Source organism: Theropithecus gelada, chromosome 15 (genome assembly GCF_003255815.1).
Source record: "Theropithecus gelada isolate Dixy chromosome 15, Tgel_1.0, whole genome shotgun sequence".
Classification (NCBI taxonomy): Eukaryota; Metazoa; Chordata; class Mammalia; order Primates; family Cercopithecidae; genus Theropithecus; species Theropithecus gelada.
Window position 1 is genome coordinate 90,679,614 of NC_037683.1, and position 18,987 is coordinate 90,698,600.

General features: G+C 34.8%; 1 protein-coding gene across 4 annotated transcripts in view; it reads left to right on the top strand.

Moving 5' to 3' along the window:
• Positions 1–18,987, top strand: part of VPS13A (vacuolar protein sorting 13 homolog A) — a 246,679-nt gene that overhangs the window by 79,438 nt on the left and 148,254 nt on the right. For all 4 annotated transcript variants that reach the window (XM_025360006.1, XM_025360007.1, XM_025360009.1 and 1 more), the window contains exons 20-23: positions 4,336–4,472; positions 7,180–7,312; positions 9,328–9,445; positions 16,900–17,038. In XM_025360006.1, coding sequence (XP_025215791.1) covers positions 4,336–4,472; positions 7,180–7,312; positions 9,328–9,445; positions 16,900–17,038 — 527 coding nt within the window. The remainder of the gene's footprint in view (positions 1–4,335; positions 4,473–7,179; positions 7,313–9,327; positions 9,446–16,899; positions 17,039–18,987) is intronic.

The following is an 18,987-nucleotide window of genomic DNA, read 5'->3' on the forward strand; positions in this document are numbered from 1 at the left end:
TCTTTTCTACACCAATAGTATAAAAATGCTAATTCTATGAAAAAAATGGAAAGATTCTATGATAGGTTTTTGTGCTTAATTTTTAAAATTTAATGTATTTTGGATTTTTTCTAGAAAGTTAAAATTTACCTATTTGTGAAGGGACTCATATATGTTATAATGACTCAGGTTACTTAGGTTCTTTCCTTCCCTCATTTTCCTCCTTTCTTCCTTTTATTTTGTTACATTCTCCTCTATTAATATCCTGGTTTCTTTGTTGTATTATAGGTTGAATATCCCTTAGCAGAAATGTTTGGGATCAGAAATATTTCAGATTTCTTTGGATATTGGAATATTTGCATTTTACTTACTTGTTGAACATCCTTAATTGGGAAATATGAAATTCAGAGTGTTCTAAGAAGCATTTTCTGTGAATATGATCTTTGAGCATCATGTTATTGTGGTGCTGAAAAAGTTTTAGATCCTGAAGCATTTTGATTTTGGATTTTCAGATTAGGGATGCTCAGCTTGTTATTTCCCCCTTCCTTTCTAGGAACTCAAGGTCTTTCAGGTCTTTTTGTTGTCGAGTATGGCACGAGCTTACAGAACCTGCTCAACTAGTTATCCTTTGTCTCTGGCAGGAAAACAGATGTGATCATTTGCTAAAACTCTTCTTTCAGAGTACAAGGTTCTCTGATAGGATCATAGCAAATCATTTTCTTTCAGTTATTTCATTTATTTACTCATTTAAATATATATAAAGAGTCTAATCTATATGTCAGACGCTGTGCTAGGTTTTAGGGAACATAGCAATGACCAGAATGGATGTAGTTCTTGCCTATTGATGGATGTTACACTTTTATGGATAGGACAAATATGAAACTAAGAGCAATCTACTGGAAAATTTTGATTAATGCCATATGGGTCCAATCAGGAGAGTAAAACCACACAGTAATTTTAATGGGTATATTTAATGTAATGAATTATTAACCGTAATGAAGGATTGTTTTGTTACTCCAAAGAGTAAATTTAAAGAATATAGCAAGGGGCCAAGTGTTGTGGCTCATACTTGTAATCCCAGAGCTTTTGGTGTCCAAGCGGGGAGGAACACTTGAGGTCAGGAGTTGGAGACCAGCCCGGAAAACATAGTAAGACCCTGTCTCTACAAAAAATTACAAAATTTGTCAGGTTTGGTGGCGTGTACCTATTGTCCCAGCTACTTGGCAGGCCAGAGACTGGAGGATTGCTTGAGCCCAGGAGGTCAGGACTGCAGTGAGCTATGATAGCAACTCCTACATTGCAGCCTAAGTGACAGAGTGAGATGCTGTCTCCAAAAATACATGTATTTAAGAAGAGTAGTTATAAGGAATATAGAATTGAGACAGTGTTCCCTAGGAAGAGGTCTCTGTCTTCCCTGAGAATTGAAATCCACATCTTGTTGGAGAAGGAACCTCTGTGAGTCACTGAATGGCAGAAAAGCCATGCTGGTGTCTTTCTGGTAACCTGCTCTCTAAAACTCTGGAAATCCATCCTCTGAGGTGAAAAGGGAAAAATATTCATGGGGCAACGTCTCACTGCCCTCGTTCTGCTGTGAAACCACCTTAGGAGGCTTCTAGGGGCAGAATACTGGCTTTTGAGTGCTGTCGGCCCTTGTGCACGGCATGCATTGTGTTGGAGGAAGGCGCAGTGTTGCAGGATATTGCTAAATGAGTGTACTGGAACCAGGAAGCAAACTCTTTTCTCCTGCAGTGTCTCTCCTGTGTTCATTATCTATTTCAGTGCTAGTTGGCAAAGAAAAATCATTTAAGCAACTCAAATCTACTTTCACAGAGCAGACAAGTGGGTGAATTTGGAGCTGAGTGAGGAAACAATTCTATAATCAGCCCAAATGCTGTTAAGGAAATGAGAATGATAGATGCCCCAATTTAGTTTTGGTGGTAGTGTCAGAGAAGATCTCTGAAAATTCAACATTAAGACCAGATATATTTGTAGGATCCACACTGCTAAAGGGTATAAGAAAGAGCCTTCAAGGTGATGGTCAACTGTGAAGAGCTTAACTTAGCAAACAGTTGGGTGAATTTGGAAGTTGTGGAAAGCTGAACTGGTTCTAATGTAATGAGTGAGGGGAGAGCGGAGGGATGTTAAAGATGCATACTCTTGATTATGCAAAAATGAAAATCATATTAAGCAGTTAGGATTTTGTTGTAAGTGCAATGGAAAATAGGGGAGAGACCCAATACACTTAAGCTCAAAATAAAATACTCTCCACTCTCTTCCATTAAAAATAACTTAGAGAAATCATTGTGTCCTGGCATCAAGAAAGGCTTTGTTGAAACTAAGGCTTACGGTAGAACTTCCAAGGAGTACCAGAACTTTGATTTGTAGAGGCCAGAATACACGAGGAATCCTTAGACTAGAGATGGAAATGAAGATAGAGAAATGCTTAACAGACAGACTCTGGAGAATCTTGAATGTCAGATTGACCCTTCTGGATGCTTCTTGTTGCTTTAGTAAAATCATGCCATCTGTGTTTGAATCCAAATCATTTGGGGAAAAAGAATGAATAACTGTTTGAGTCAATTCTGCTCTTAAGTTTCAGGCTAATTGGATGATCTTCAGAATTTTTGATGATCTGTCAGTCTGTTTTCAAACCTCTATCTCATCTCTCCTCCCATCCTCATTTTAAGAGATTTCACTTGAATTTGCTTCTTACAGGCTATGGGAAATGCCAAGGTTTTTTCTTCCTCTCTCTACTAGAGTCTTGCTTGGGCTGCCTGGGCAAGGCCACTGGAATCCCTTAAAGATGACACAGTTTTGATTATAGTTTCTCATATTTCAAGGAAGAGCCGTCCCAGATATAATTTATTAGTGTTATTTTTATAAAGAATACTGGAGGCAGCGTAATTTGTGAAGAAAAGAGGTTTATTTGTTTCATGGTTCTACAGGCTGTACAAGAAGCATGACTCCAGCATCTCCTTTTGGTGAGGGTTTCAGAATGCTTCCACTCATGGCAGAAAGGGTTAGGGAGCCCACATGTGCAGAGATCACATGGCAAGGGAAACGAAGGAGGTGCCAGGCTCTTTTAAACAACAAGCTCTAACTCACAGAGCAAGGACTCAGTCGTTACCATGAGGACAACACCAAGCTGCTTGTGAGGACTCTGCCCCCGTGACTCAGACAGCTCTTATTAGGGTCCCACCTTCAACATTAAAAATCAGGTGTCAGCATGAGTTTTGGAGGGGTGAAACACCAAACTGTAGCACAGACTTAGATTACTTATTTTCTATTTTAATTTAAATAGATATTTAAAACAATATATTTTAATTTCTTTTAATTTATTCATTTTCCTTTCTGTTGGCTTGTATATCAAGCTGATTATGTGTTGGCACTTGACACTTGTTCGGTGTCTGCTTTTAAGCTTTGTAATTGTGTATATATATTTATTTGTAATTTTAAGTACATTAAAATTGTTGACATATTCTTTAATTTGAACATGTATTCTTTAATGATAAATTCTTAACTTTAAAGGTTATATTAAAAGGTACCGACCTGCCTACGTTTTGTGTGTGTGTGTGTGTGAAAAACTGTGCCTTTTTGTTTGAGTCAGATCTTTTTAAACTTTGTAAGTCAAATATCTTTTATTTACTCAAACTGATTTGATGGCTGCTCATATAATTTTTTATTTTAAGAAAGGGTTCTCATCTCGTAGAAAATAATTTGTTTAGATTTAAAAGCTGATGCTGGACTTAGGGACATAAACTAGATGACTTTGGTATACTAATCACATGCAAGTGAATGAATTAAATTTATTAAACTAAAAAACTCCAAGTGAATGAAGGACCTAGGGAATGGGAAACTCTGGTTTGTTGCCTTTTCTGGTTTACATATGATTTTATTGAAGATGATTTGATAATCCAGGATTTTTTATGTTCTCAGAATAATACTAAGATCAAGTATTATTGTTCAGTATGGTAAGTGTAGCTCTATGAAGTTTATGATTTGAGAAGTATCTATGTAGATTCTAAGAGTTGTTGTGAATAAATGTTTTATGCCACTGAAACTTTTTTGTTTTTTTTGGTCTATATCTTTCTTCCCAATTTTACCAAAATTGAGTTTATAGGTTAAAAAAATTTTTTTGAGGAATTACTCCAATTTTGTACTCAGCTATATTTAAATAGGAGTGCACGCATTGGCAGATATTTTAAATTTTATATTGGAAGTATTTTGCTGAGGTCATTTTAAAATTAATACTAATTTTACATTAAGATTGTTTTATCAGTTCATATATTTAGTGACTCTATATTTCTCGAGTAATTTGTGAAAAGTATTCATAGAAAATATTTACATTTTTTCCAGGTCTACTGTATATTATTGAAACACAGAAAGTTCTTGATCTCAGAATTAATTTGAAGGCTTCATATATTATTGTCCCACAAGATGGAATTTTTAGTCCTACATCAAATCTGCTTCTTTTGGACCTTGGTCATCTTAAGGTATATACTAATAATATTTGATTTATGATATATCATTTAGGGTGTTTCTTTGTTTAAAATGTATTTTATTTTTTAGACAGTTTGATTTGTTGGTTTTTTTCCTGTATTTGTGGTAGATAAGTAAGATTTGAGAAATCTTCCTTTCTGATAAACAAAGTGAAGTCTCGATTAGGTAGTTTTCCTACACTTATGAAAACAAAATGACCAATTAAACTCTGCAGGGTCAGGTTAGAATCTAAGATTGATTGATTGATTGATTGATTGATTGACTGATTGATTGATTGATTGATTTGAGACACAGTCTTGCTCTGTCGCCCAGGCTGGAATACAGTACTGTGACCTTGGCTTACTGTAACCTCTGCCTCCTAGGTTCAGGTGATTCTCAGGCCTCAGCCTCCTATCTGGGACTATATGTGCCCGCCACCACACCCGCCTAATTTTTGTATTTTTAGTAGAGACAGAATTTCACTATATTGCCCAGACTGGTCTCGAACTCCTGTACTAAAGTGATCCACTTGCATTGGCCTCCCTAAGTGCTGGGATTACTGGCGTGAGCCCCCACACCTGGCCCAAATCTAAGATTTATATTTATAGTATTTGAGAGTCATGCTTGAGAAGCTTATTTCTTTCTCAATTTAGATCTGTTACTTGATTACTTAAAGTATATAGAATGAGAGAGAATTCTGGAAACAATCAAATACATCTTCATCTTTCTGAAATTTTTTGTATGTAAAATTATATATATATAGACATTTTAATATTTGTATTAAATAATTCTAAATTGAGAAATGGCCTTCTTCTGTTTACCTAAGTCACTTCTTTTTTTCTTTTTTCTTTTTTTTTTTTTGAGACAGAGTCTGGCTCTGTGGCCCAGGCTGGAGTGCAGTGGTGCGATTTCAGCTCACTGCAAGCTCCGCCTCCCGGGTTCATGCCATTCTCCTGCCCCAGCCTCCCGAGTAGCTGGGACTACAGGCCCCCTCCACCATGCCTGGCTAACTTTTTTGTATTTTTCAGTAGAGATAGGGTTTCACTGTGTTAGCCAGGATGGTCTTGATTTCCTGACCTCGTGATCCGCCCGCCTTGGCCTCCCAAAGTGCTGGGATTACAAGCATGAGCCACCGCGCCTGGCCCTCTTTTCCTAATTATATACTTTTTTCTTTCCAAATTTTCACTGGAGAATACATTTTTTTATGGTATTCTAGATCTGTACTCTTCACTGTAGTACCCACTGACCAGCCACATGTAGTTATTTAAATTAATTAGAATGAAATAAAATTAGTTCAGTTTCTTAGTCATATTAGCCACATTTAAGAGTTTAATAGTCAGAAGTGGCTAGTGGCTACTGTATTTTTTGTTTTTGTTTTTGAGACATAGTCTCACTCTGTTGTCCAAGCTGGAGTGCAGTGGCATGATTTCAGCTCACTGAAACCTCTGCCCCCGAGTTCAAGTGATTCTTCTGCCTCAGCCTCCCAAGTAGCTGGGATTTCAGGTGTGCACCACCATGCCCAGCCAATTTTTGTATTTTTAGTAGAGATGGGGTTTCACCATGTTGGTCAGGCTGGTCTTGAGCCCCTGACCTCAAGTTATCCACTGTCATTGATTTCCCAAAGTGTTGGGATTACAGGCGTGAGCCACTGTGCCCGGCCTGTATTTGAAAGCATTGATATAAAACATTTCCGTTATTGTAGAAGTTCTATTAGACAGCATTGCTGTAAATCATTAAATATAGAGGAATATCTATCACAATTTAAAGAACCAAGAGAGGTGGATAATATTAGAATGCTGTTTCTGGCCACCTAACAAAAATACGTGCCTGTCCTTGGTACTGACATCTTCCCTTATCCTATTTTTTAAAATTCTGCATTTGTTAATTGTGTAAACACCCACTGGGTATATATTTATAATAAAATTTATACAGCTTGTTATTCACATTTGAATTTTCAGTTGTTTCAAGGGCAGTGTGGTATAAAAGAGCATAAAGTTAGGAGTAAGGATATCTAATTTTGTGATTTTAGGCAATTTGCTTAACCTGTTACCTAAAATTGATTACTTTTCAAATAGAGATAATCTTTTTTTGAGGATTTACTTCACATGAGCTATATAGAGGGAAAAAAAGTTAAAAAATATATGTGTACACACATGTATTTTTATGAGTAAGAGCTTTATGTACTATTGTGGAGTCATCTCCAGGATGTTTAAGTGAGAAAAGTAATGTGCACAGTATGCCAAGAAAGGAGAGATGCAAATATAACTTGCCTGGAGTTGCATAAATGGCAGAGTTGGAACTAAAATTCAGCTATCCTATTTAATTCTGGACTCTTTTACTTCTTATTGTAAAGCTATATCAGTATTTGTCATACTGTAAAAACATTTTATAAGCTAAATTTGTCTCTTGATCTTACTCTTAATGAGAAGGCCTCTTATCACATTTAAAGAATTTGTACACGTATTATTCTTCAGGACCATCTTGGTTTCTTTCTTTTAATGTAAGTAAATGGGAAATATATCCTAATATGTAAAAATTTATTTTCTCTCTCTCATCATATACCTCATGGATGAGGACCTTTCTAATAGCCTTATTATGTATGCTTACTTGTGAATTTATCCTCTCATATTAACATTTTATATTATAGGTCTAAAAATTAAAACTTTATACTTACATTTTGAAGTATTTTGCATAGTCTAAACTATTAAAATTAACTTGAAGGTGACAAGTAAAAGTCGTTCTGAATTACCAGATGTGAAACAAGGTGAGGCCAATCTTAAAGAGATAATGGATATAGCTTATGATTCCTTTGATATTCAACTTACAAGCATACAACTGCTTTACAGTAGAGTTGGTGAGTATAAAATGCATTATCTGTTGATTGATTTTGTTGAAGTGATTAATTAGGTTTTTAGGCACTTTGAAGACCTTCCTCCTAAATGTGTTAGAACTTCTATGTTTTTGAATTAGAAATGATAGTAAATATTGGTTAGCTGTTCTTACCAGGAGCAGTCTTGCCCCCCAAGAGACATTTGTTGATATCTGGAGACATCTTTGGTTGTTACAGGTAGAGGGTGTGTGGCACTCCTAGCATCTAGTGGGTGAAGGTGAGGGATACTACTAAGCATCCTACAATATACAAGCCAGTCCCTCATGACAAATATCAGTAGTGCTGAGGTCGAGAAATCCTGATCTATATCAGTGTTTTTCAGTCTTTGACCAAAGTTGGCCCATATTGAAAATGATATTGGTATTACTACACAGCTGGATAACCAGAAGATATTGCTCAGGACCAGAAGTAAGCAGCCTGGGGATTCTGACAGTCATGGACAGCCATACAAAGACTGACGAGGGTCACTCTCCTTGGCATACTTATATCTCATTCACTGTGGTGTACCAATCAGGAGTCTCTGATTTAGAGCTAGTTTTTAAGATGAAGTCAAAGCCAGAAATTCACATGACAAGAGCCTTTTAAGTAGTTAGGAAGAGACCCCAGACTCATTCAGCTTTCTTTTCATTCTGTTATACTGCTTTTGAATCCCTAGAGTGTTAGTGAACATGCAGATAATTCAATAAAGTTTGATCTGTTGAAGAGATCCATATGTAGAGATCTGTATGTTTGTATGTGGTCAGATTTTAATTACCTGAGCTAACCAATAAAAGGAGAAACAATGAGAATCCAAAGTAGTTATTATCAAAATTGTTAATTTGTATGGGACTGAAACATTTTATTTAATTATATTTGCTTCAGGATAGTGAACATAGTTTGTATTTTTATCATATTCTAATTGTGGTGGAGGAAACCCAAAGGTATAGTGGGTGGCAAAAGTACATTATTTTTAAAGTCCATAAATTCTTTTCAGGGAATAAATTACTGGGTTTGGTTTTCCTTGACTGGAATTTAATGACTCAGAATTATTGGGTTCAAATGAGATAGTATATGTGAAAATGCATTATATGACTGAGATCCCATTAATCTTGTTATGAATTTTTAAAGTTATTTCTTTCTGATTATACCTATTTTAGAAAATCTGAACAATTCAGAAACCAAAAAGATAAACCTTTATGTTACTGCTTAGGCAAGAACACCATTGATATTTTGTTGCATATTCTTTTAGTATGTTTTTCAGTGTATGTGCCTGTGAATATGTGGGATGTGCTTGTTTGGTGTTTATATTGGAAGTATTTGTGAATGTATTTTTTTTTTACATGATTTATACAGTTTTATATCCAGATATTTTTTCTTTTACCAGTAATATTTTGGTCACTTGAACTCATGGTTTTTATTGTCTATATTATGCTATATGGCTATGGTCTCAGTTATTTAACCATTCCCTTATGGAACATTTAGGCTTGTAACTCTGCAGTGATTGTTGCCAGGGAGGGGGTCACATGTTAGTAGACCTCAATTTTATCACTAGCAGATTGATCACAGGCAAGTTATAAATTCTTTTGAGTCTCAGTTTTCTAAAGTGGGATTATTATATATCATTTTGAGAACTAACGTTTAAACATTGCCTAGAAGAGTAGAAATTATAAATTAATAAATGGTAGCTTTTATTAGTTACTGTTAAAGAACCTCACTTTTTACTACCTTTTGCATTACTGCCTTACTGCCATGTTACTTTTTTGGGTAAGGTATATGGTTGGTGTAGTGATTGTCAGTGGGTGTATAGTAGATTTGATGATAACCTACTGATTGTGTGTACCTGAGAATGTGACATTAAGATTACCTAGATGTGGGGAAATTTTCTTATATAATGGAATATGTGACTATAAAGTATTAATAGTAATTTTAGGTTTTGTGTGTTTTTCATATTATAGTTTCATTAAATATGTTATTAAATATGAACCATTTTCTGTACTTAGGTGATAATTGGAGAGAAGCACGAAAACTCAATGTATCTACCCAGCATATTTTGGTACCCATGCACTTCAATTTGGAACTGTCTAAGGCCATGGTTTTCATGGATGTAAGGATGCCCAAGTATGTATTGTTTGTTGTGTGTGACTGTGGATTTTCTGGGTAATTCTGTAGCTAGGGAAATACCATACTTAATGTGTGTGTGGTAAAATGTATATAAAATTTACCATTTTGACAATTTTTAAGAGTATACTTCATTGTCAGTAGATTCACACATGCTGCTGTTATGCAACCATCACCACCGTTCATTTCCAGAACTGTTTCTCTTCCAAACTGAAACTCTATACCCAATTAAGCAATAACACCCCATTCGCCCTGCACCCAGCCCCTGACAACAACCATTATACCTTCTGTCTTTATGAATTTGACTATTTTAGGTACGTCATATAAGTAGAATCATAGAAAATTAGATTTTGTGTGCCTGGGTTTCTTCACTTAGTATAATGTCTTCAAGATTCACCATGTTGGAGCATATGTCAGAATTTCATGTATTTTTAAGGCTGATTAATATTCCTTATATGTATACACTATGTTTTATTTATTCATCCTTCAGTGGACATTTGTGTTGTTAATGCTGTTTGGCTGTTGTAATAATGCTGAGGTACAAAATATCTGCTTAAGTCCCCGATTTCAGTATTTTCGGGTATATACTCAGAAGTAGAATTGCTGGATTATATTGTAGTTCGGTGTTTAAGTTTTAGAGGAGTGCTGTTCTGTTTTTTATAGCAGTTAACACCATTTTACTTTCCTACCAGCACAAGGGTTTGAATTTCTTCACTGCCTCTACAATACTTGGTATTTTCTGTTTTGTTTTTGTTTTTGTTTTTGTTTTTTTTATTTTAATAGTCATCCTAATAGGTGTGAAGTGATGTCATTTTCTTAATGCTTAGTGATGTTGAACATCTGTTCTTGTGTTTGTTGATCATTCATGTATTTATTTGGAGAAATATGTATTCAAGATCTTTGCCCATCTTTTAATGTGGATATTTATTTTTTTCTTTTTTTTTGTGATGAAGTCTCGCTCTGTTGCCCAGGCTGGAGTGCAGTGGTGCGATCTTGGCTCACTGCTACCTCCACTTCATGGGTTCAAGTGATTCTCCTGCCTCAGCCTCCTGAGTAGCTGGGACTACAAGCGTGTGCCACCACGCCCGGCTAATTTTTTGTATTTTTGGTAGGGACGGGGTTTCACCGTGTTAGCCAGGGTGGGCTCGATCTCCTGACCTTGTGATCCACCCACCTCAGCCTCCCAAAGTACTGAGATTACAGGCATGAGCTGCTGCGCCGGCCTGAGTTGTGAGAGTTTTAAAGTATATTTTGGATATTAATTCTTTGTCAGATATATGATTTGCAAATATTTTTTCTCACTCTGGGTTTCCTTATCACTCTGTTGATTGTGGCCTTTGATGTCTAAAAGTTTAAAATTTTTATTGTCCAGTTTATCTTAGTTGTCTATGTGTTGGTGTCCTATCCAAGAAATTATTATGAAATCCAATGTCATAAAGCTTTTCTTCTTTGTTTACCTTAAAGAGTTTTAATAGTTTTAGCTTCTTTTATTTAGATCTTTGATCCATTTGAGTTAATTTTTGTATGTGGTATGTAGAATAAGGACCCACCTTTATTCTTTTGCATGCAAATATCTCATTTTCTCAATATAATTTGTTGAAAAGACTGTCCTTTTCTCATTGAGTGGCCATGGTACCCTAGTTGAAAATCATTTGTCCATATATGCAAGAGCTTATTTTTGGGCTTTCTGTTTTATTCCATTGATCTCTATGTCTTTATTTTCCTGTACCACACTATTTAGATTACTGTAGCTTTGCAGGAAGTTTTGAAATCAGGACATGTGAGTTATTTAACTTTGTTCTTTTTCAAGATTGTCTTGGCTATTCAGGATCCTTTGATATCCCATATGAATCTTAGGATGGAGTTTTCTTTTCTTGCAAAAAATGTTATAGAGATTCTGATAAAGAGTGTATCAAACCTGTAGATCCCTTTGAATAGTATTGACATCTTAATAATATTGACTGTTACAGTCCATGAACATGGAATATCTTTCTGTTTATTTGTGTCTTCTTTGATTTCAGCAGCATTTTCTAGGTCTCAGTACTAAAGTCTTTTGCCTCATTTCTTAAATTTATTCTTTCTGATGCTATTGTAAATGAATTAAAAAAAAATTTTTTGGATTGTTTATTGTTAGTGTATGGGAACTTAACTGATTTTTATGTCCTGCAACTTTGTGAATTTGTTTACAGTTCTAAGTTTTAGGATTCTAAAGTTCTAACAGATTTAAGATTTTCTACATATAAGATCCTATCATCTGTGTACAGAGGTAGTTTTTTTCCCTTTCTGATATGGGTGCCTTTTTTTCTCTTTCTTGCCTAATTGGTCTGTCTAGAATGTTTTAACACTCTCTTGAGTAGAAGTGGTTTAGGTTGGCATCCTCACCTTAATCCTGAGCCCCGAGGAAAAGCTTTCAGTATTTCACCATTGAGTATGAGGTCAGCTGTGGGGTTTTTATGGATGACCTTTATTATGTTGAGGTAGTTTCCTTCTGTTCCTAGTTTGCTAACTTTTTGTTACGAAAATGTGTTGAATTTTTTCAAATCCTTTCTCTGCTTTGAGATGACCATGTGATCATGTGAAAAATGATCAAGATGATTTTTTTTTTCCTTCATTCTCTTAATGGGGTATATTACCTTAATTGCTCTCTATATATTAAATCATATTTCTTGTGTCCAGCAAAAAATCCTTTTATTCTAGGAATAAATCCTCTTATTCCAGGAATAAATAAATTCCAAGAGTAAATGATATATAAACCATTTAATGGGCTATTGATTTAGGTTTGCTTGTGCTTTTGTTGAGTTTTGCATTAATATTTTTCGGATATATTAGACTGCAGATTTATTTTCTTGTAGTATCTTTGTCTGGCTTTGATATCAGGGTAACGCTGTCTTTATAAAATGAATTAGAAAGTATTCCTGCCTCTTCGGTTTTTGATTGTTTGGTAGAATTCACTATTGAAGATCATGGGAGATTTTCTTTGTTGGGAGGTTTTTGATTACTGATTCAATCTCCATAGTAGTTTATCCAGATTTTGTTTCTTCATAATTCAGTGTTGGTAGATTTGTGTTTCTTGGAATTTGTTTCATTTAGATTATCCAATTTGTTGGTGTAAAATTGTTTATAATTGTCTTTCTCTTACAACCCTTTTTGTTTTGTAAAATGAGTAATAATGTTAACCACTTTCATTTCTGATTTAAATTGTCTTTTCTCTTTTTTTCTCAATCTAACTAAAGGTTTTCAATCTTGATCATTTTGAAGAACCAACTCACATTTTTGTTGATTTTTTCCTCTATTGTTTTTCTGTACTTTATTTTATTTATCTCTGCTTCCATCTGTTTTTTTTTTTTTTTTAAATTTCTGCTAGCTTTAGGTTTAGTTTGCTGTTCTTTTTCTAGTTCCTTAAGGTGTAAAATTAGGCTATTGATTTTAGGTCTTTCTTCTTTATTAATGTAGGTGTTTACAGCTATAAAATCCCCTTTTGGCAGACTTTTGCTGCCTCCTATGAATTTTGGTATGTTGTATTTTCATTTTCATTTGTCTTGAGTTATTTTCTAATTTCCCGCGTGATTTCTTTGATCTCATTGCTTGTTTAACCATCCGTTTTTAAATTTCTACACACTTGTGACTTCTACGTCTTTTCCTTCTACTCTTGCATTCTAGACTCATTTCATCATTATTGGAAAAGATTCTTCTTATGATTTCACTGTTTAGACATTTTTTGACACTCATTTTTTTACCTGACATATAATCTGTCCTGGAGAATGTTTCATATGCACTTGAGAAAAATGTCTATTTTGCTGGATGGAGTGTTCTGTATACATCATTTTGGTCCCAGTTAGTCAATTTTATTGGTCCAGTCCCCTGTTTCCTTATTAATCTGCTACCTGGTGGTTCTATTCAGTATTGACAGTGAGATATTGAAGTCTCCCATTATTATCATGGAACTGTCTGTTTCTTCCTCTTAATTCTGTCAGTGCTTGCTTTATATATTTTCGAACTCTGATGTTTGGCACATACATGTTTATAATTGTTATGTCTTCTTGGTGAAGTTATACTTTCATTATCATTATATAATGGCCTTCTTTATTGCTTGTAACAGTTTTTGACTTGCAGTCTACTTTGGCTGTTTTTGTTATAGGCATCCCTGCTCTCTTTTGGTGATTATTTGCATGGAATGTCTTTCTTCATTTTTTTTTTTTACTTTTAACCTGTGTGTTTTCTGTGATTTAATGTGATCTCTTGTAGACAGTATGTACTTGCATCCTGTTTTTTAATCCATTTTGTCACTTTAAGTTTTTAATTGAGAAAAAATATATTTACATTTAAAGTAAATACAGAAGGGGAGGACTTACTTTTGTCATATTGTTATTTGCTTTCTGTATGTCTTATAGCTTTTTAAATTCCTCGCTTCCTCCTTTAATGCTGCCCTTTGTGTTCAGTGGATTGTGTGTGTGTGACATGCTTTGATTCCTCTATCATTTCCAGTTTTGTACAGTTTACAAATGTTTTCTTTGTGATTACCATGGAGATTATGTATCATATCCTCAAGTTATAACAATCTATTTATTATTTCTTTGTTTTTTTAGACAGGGTCTTGCTCTGTCGCCTAGGCTAGTGTTGTGGTTGTAGCTCACTACAGCCTGGAACTCCTGTGCTCAAGTGATCCTCCTGCCTTGTCCTCCTGAGTAGCTGGGGCTACAGGCACACACCACTACACTCAGCTAATTTTTAAATTTTTTTGTAGAGGTGGGTCTTGCTGTGTTGCCCAGGCTACAACAGTCTATTTAAGATTGAGGCAGGTTGCATAGTCTTATGCCTGTAATCCCAGCACTTTGAGAGGCCAAGCTGGTAGGATTGCTTGAGGCCAGGAGTTTGAGACCAGCCTGGGCAACATAGGAAGACCCTGTCTCTACAATAAGTAAATAAATAATTAAATAAAATTAGCTGGGCGTAGTGGTGCATGCCTTTAGTCCTAGCTACTTGGGAAGTTAAGGTGGGAGGATAGTTTGAGCCTAGATGGTTGAGGCTATAGTGGGTTGTGATTATGGCACTGCACTCCAGCCTGGGTGACACAAAGTTTAAAAAGTGAAAAATAAAGTTGATACCAAGTTAGGTTCAATTGCATGCAAAAACTACTTGTTTCCTGTTTTGCCCCCTCCAGTTTATCTTATTGATGTCCCAGATTATATTTTTATATATTCTATACCCATTAACAAAGAATTATAATTATTTCTTATGCATTTGTCTTTTAACTTATGTAGAAAATAAATAGTAGAGTTATAAACCAAAATTCTAATAACATTTGCTTTATATTTGTCCATGTATTTATGTTTACTGGGATTATTATATTTCATTGTTAGCTGAAGCTATGTGCCTGAGATCCTAAGTAGAGAAGTCTCTTGAACTAAGACTGGGCCATTTAGATGATTTATTTCTAAATAGTTTTAGACTGTAGGTAGCCATTTAACTTCTTCCTTATAACAGCACCTTTTTTTCTCCCTTACAAATATTCAAACCTCAGGCACAGATCTATTTTAAAATTTAACTAAAGGCTTTTCTCATCTAACATCCAAACACTTCCAGGAGAGTTGCTACTAGCAAGGCTACATGAGAAGGCTTCATGCCTAGTTAAAGTGTACCAGGAAGAATAGAGGGAATTAGAGAGACCCTGGCCTTTTCCTGTATGGTACATGGTATGGACATTGTTTTTAATACTTACTATACTTAACATGTAAAAGGGAGAGACCCACACCCTTTTTTGTTGACCTTTACCTCATAGTGACTCTATAACAAGCATTGTCCGGGGCCCTAAATCTTACTCTCCTAGATTTTCTTTTCTTAGAAAATCAAAGCATGCACTGAGAGTCTTGCGGAAGAGGAATGCCTGGAATTTGGTTTAAGAGACAGAAGGAAAGAAAACCATGCTGTGTATTCCCTTGTTTTTTTCAAATCTAGCTTTAGATATGGTTCAATTTTAGAGAAAAGGCTTAAGTCTTTTCATTCCTCCCTCCTTATGTCCCCTGCTTGTTTACTCTTTTCTACTATTCTTGTGAAGTTTTTCATTCTGTGATGATAAAGATTAAAGATCTGTGTGATTTCTTGTTGTAAACATATGACTATGAATTGACATTTTTAAGCATAGTTTAAATACTTTCCTTCTTGGTAAGTTACAGGGTACCGGAAAAAGTAGGTGATCTTTCTCTGAGGGGAGAAAAGTGCAACTTTTATCTTCGTTTGGACTTGCTCTATCAATATATGATTAGGAAGAATTTAAGTCTCGTGATGCAGGGAATATGTATAGCATAGCAGGAATTAAAATAGCCGATTATAATAATATATCTATAATAATGTAATAAAGATTGATAATGGTTATAGATTCAGACCAGCTTATAGGTTAGTATAATTAAAATACAGGCCAGAAATGATAATGACTTAACTTACAAAGATGAAATCTTAGAATTTATTTGGTTTCTATTTTATAATATTGTGAGCAATATAAAGTGGATAGGATATGTTAAATCCTGGAACTTCACAAGTGTCAGGAACATTCCCTTGAAAATTGAGCTGCATTAATTTGAAGGCAAATAAAAGGATACTTGTTATTTGGTAGGTACTGTTTTGGTACCCAGCATCTTTAGATTGCACAACTTGCAGATTTTTCAAGAAAGTGAAAGTAAGTTTAAGGGCATTAAGAGGATCGATTCATAATGTTTAATGAAGTTAAACTACTCTGCTTGTGATTAATTACAAATATTTAGGGTATTGGAAATAAAAGAAAGCTTGTAATTTTCTGTAGGACTCCAGTACAGTTTTAGAAAGATAACGTAAGTAATCAGTGTGCATACATGGAAAAAGTAATTTTTAGGGAAATGCAGGGATAAAAATGGGGAGTGAAAACTTTCTCTCTCTGATAGTGAAAACTTTCTCTTTCTCTCATTCTCAAAGGAGACTGTCAAGGCAATTAAAAGAATAATAAAGCACTCTGATGTGATTTTGTCCCATGATCTTTGCTATATAGTCTCGTGAGCAGGCTATTTGCACTGCCAAACCTTAGTTTTCTTATAGGAACCATATACATATAGGAACTTAAAATAAATAGAGAGCAAAAATAGGTTGTCTGCCTCATAGATTGTGAGGACTGTTTACAATGATGCATGTAAAGTGCTTTCCTCAATGCCTGTCACATGAGAAACACTTGATTAGTAGTAATTGTCAATTGTATACAGTAAACAGTAGAAGAACATTACATGAAATAAAATCATAAACTTCTGAAAAATAATGAGGTTAGCCCATCTAATGAGACTGGTTAATAAGGTAAGACAGAAATTGGAGTAGAGATTTTTAGTGTTTAAAATCACATTTGATTCAGATAATTTGAGAACAGTCTTTTAAATTAGTGCACTTAAATCAGAATAATTCCTTTATAATTACTTATTTTTATCTTTTCAAAACAGATTCAAGATTTTTGGAAAGTTACCTCTTATTTCTTTACGAATCTCAGATAAAAAACTACAAGGGATTATGGAATTGGTTGAAAGCATTCCAAAACCTGAACCAGTAACTGAAGTATCTGCCCCTGTCAAATCATTCCAGGTAATGTGATTTTCAAAATTAATATAAGCATGAATTAGGAAAGTCCACTAATAATATTTGAAACAATCACAGGAATTTTATGTAAGACAGTTTGCAATTTGTTTTGAATAGACATTAAGAAAATTACATTTTAAGAGAGAAACTGAAATGGTAAAAATTATAGTTAAGAAAGATATAAAATAATAAATCGACTTTCCTAATTTTTGCTGCCTCCAATCCCTTTCCTGAGCGATAACACTGTTAACTACTGCTTCTCTAGTTTTTCAGAAAATATTGATGGCATATACTAGTACAGACATGCACAAGAACATGCATATGCATATGTGTGTGTATGCAGTATGTGTATGTACACATACATGTATATATTCTTTTTTTTTTTTCTGAAACAGAGCCTCCCTCTGTCGCCCAGGCTGGAGTGCAGTGGTGTAATCTTGGCTCACTGCAACCTCTGCCTCCTGGGTTCAAGCAATTCACTGCCTCGGCCTCCTGAGTAGCTGGGATTACAGGTGCCTGCCACCACGCCCGGCTCAATTTTTTGCATTTTCAGTAGAGACGGGGTTTCACCATCTTGGCCAGGCTGGTCTTGAACTCCTGACCTTGTGATCCACCCGCCTCAGCTTCCCAAAGTGCTGGGATTACAGGTGTGAGCCACTGTGCCCGGCCTGTATTCTTATATTTTTAAAATTAAATGAAATAATTATACTCACTATTCTGAATCTGTATTATTTTTACCATTATTATCATATATGCCTTAAATAAACGTTTATGTTAGCACATACAGATCTACCTCATTTGTTTATGGTGATATAGTATTTCATTTTCTGCATATACCATCTTGTGCTTAATATGTCTCCTTTTGATGGATAGTCACATTATGAGCGTTTATAGTTATGAAAAATACTGCTTTGAACTTCCTCTTATATATATACACTTATATATATATATTTGCTTATACTTTTATTCATAGAATAAATTTCTAAAAATGGAATTGTTGAATAAAAGAGTATGTGATTTTTGAATTTTGATTATTTTGCCAAAAAACATTTTTTTTGGGGGGGACGAGGTCTCCCTCATTTGCTCAGGCTGGAGTACAGTGGCGCAATCTTGGCTCACTGCAACCTCCATCTCCCAGGTTCCAGCAGTTGTGCCACCTCAGCCTCCTAAGTAGCTGGGACTACAAGTGCGTGCCGCTACACTTAGCTGATTTTTGTATTTTTAGCAGAGATAGGGTTTCCCCATGTTGGCCAGGCAGGTCTTAAAAGCCTGACCTCAAATGATCTGCCTGTGTTGGGCTCCCAAAGTACAGAGATTACAGGTGTGAGCCACTGTGCCCAGCCCAAATTTGCTTAACTTATAGTTTGCTAACAGTAAATGAATATCTTTCTCTGGTTTCATTAGTGAGTATTAGCAAATGTTAAAATTTTATTTGAAGTGAAAAAATGTTATCTTCTGGTTTTGATATGCTTTTTTAAATGAGTAGAACATACTTTCCTAAATTTACTAATTTAATTTCTGTTTTTGGAAACTGCTGTTAATACCTTTTTTCTATTGGGTTATGGTTGTCTAATTAAGGAAATAACCTGTTTGTCATTTAAAATTCCTGTTTTTTCCTCATTTTGTTGTTTGATTTTTATCTCATATATAAATTTATTTTTGCCAGGCAAAAGTATTTTATTTTTTACATAGTCACTTTTTTTTTCCTTCATGATTTCTAGATTTGTATCATGTGACTTTTCCCTTTCTGAGAGAATTTCAGAAAGAAAAAAATATATTCACATTTCCCTCCATTTTTGGGGGGTACAGAGAGTTCTTTACTCATGTTTAAATGCTTTTCTTTTGAAGTGGTTTCAAACTTGGAACATTCCAAAAATAGTGTTAATAACTTTTTTTTTAATTATACTTTAAGTTATGGTATACATGTGCATAACATGCAGGTTTGTTACATAGGT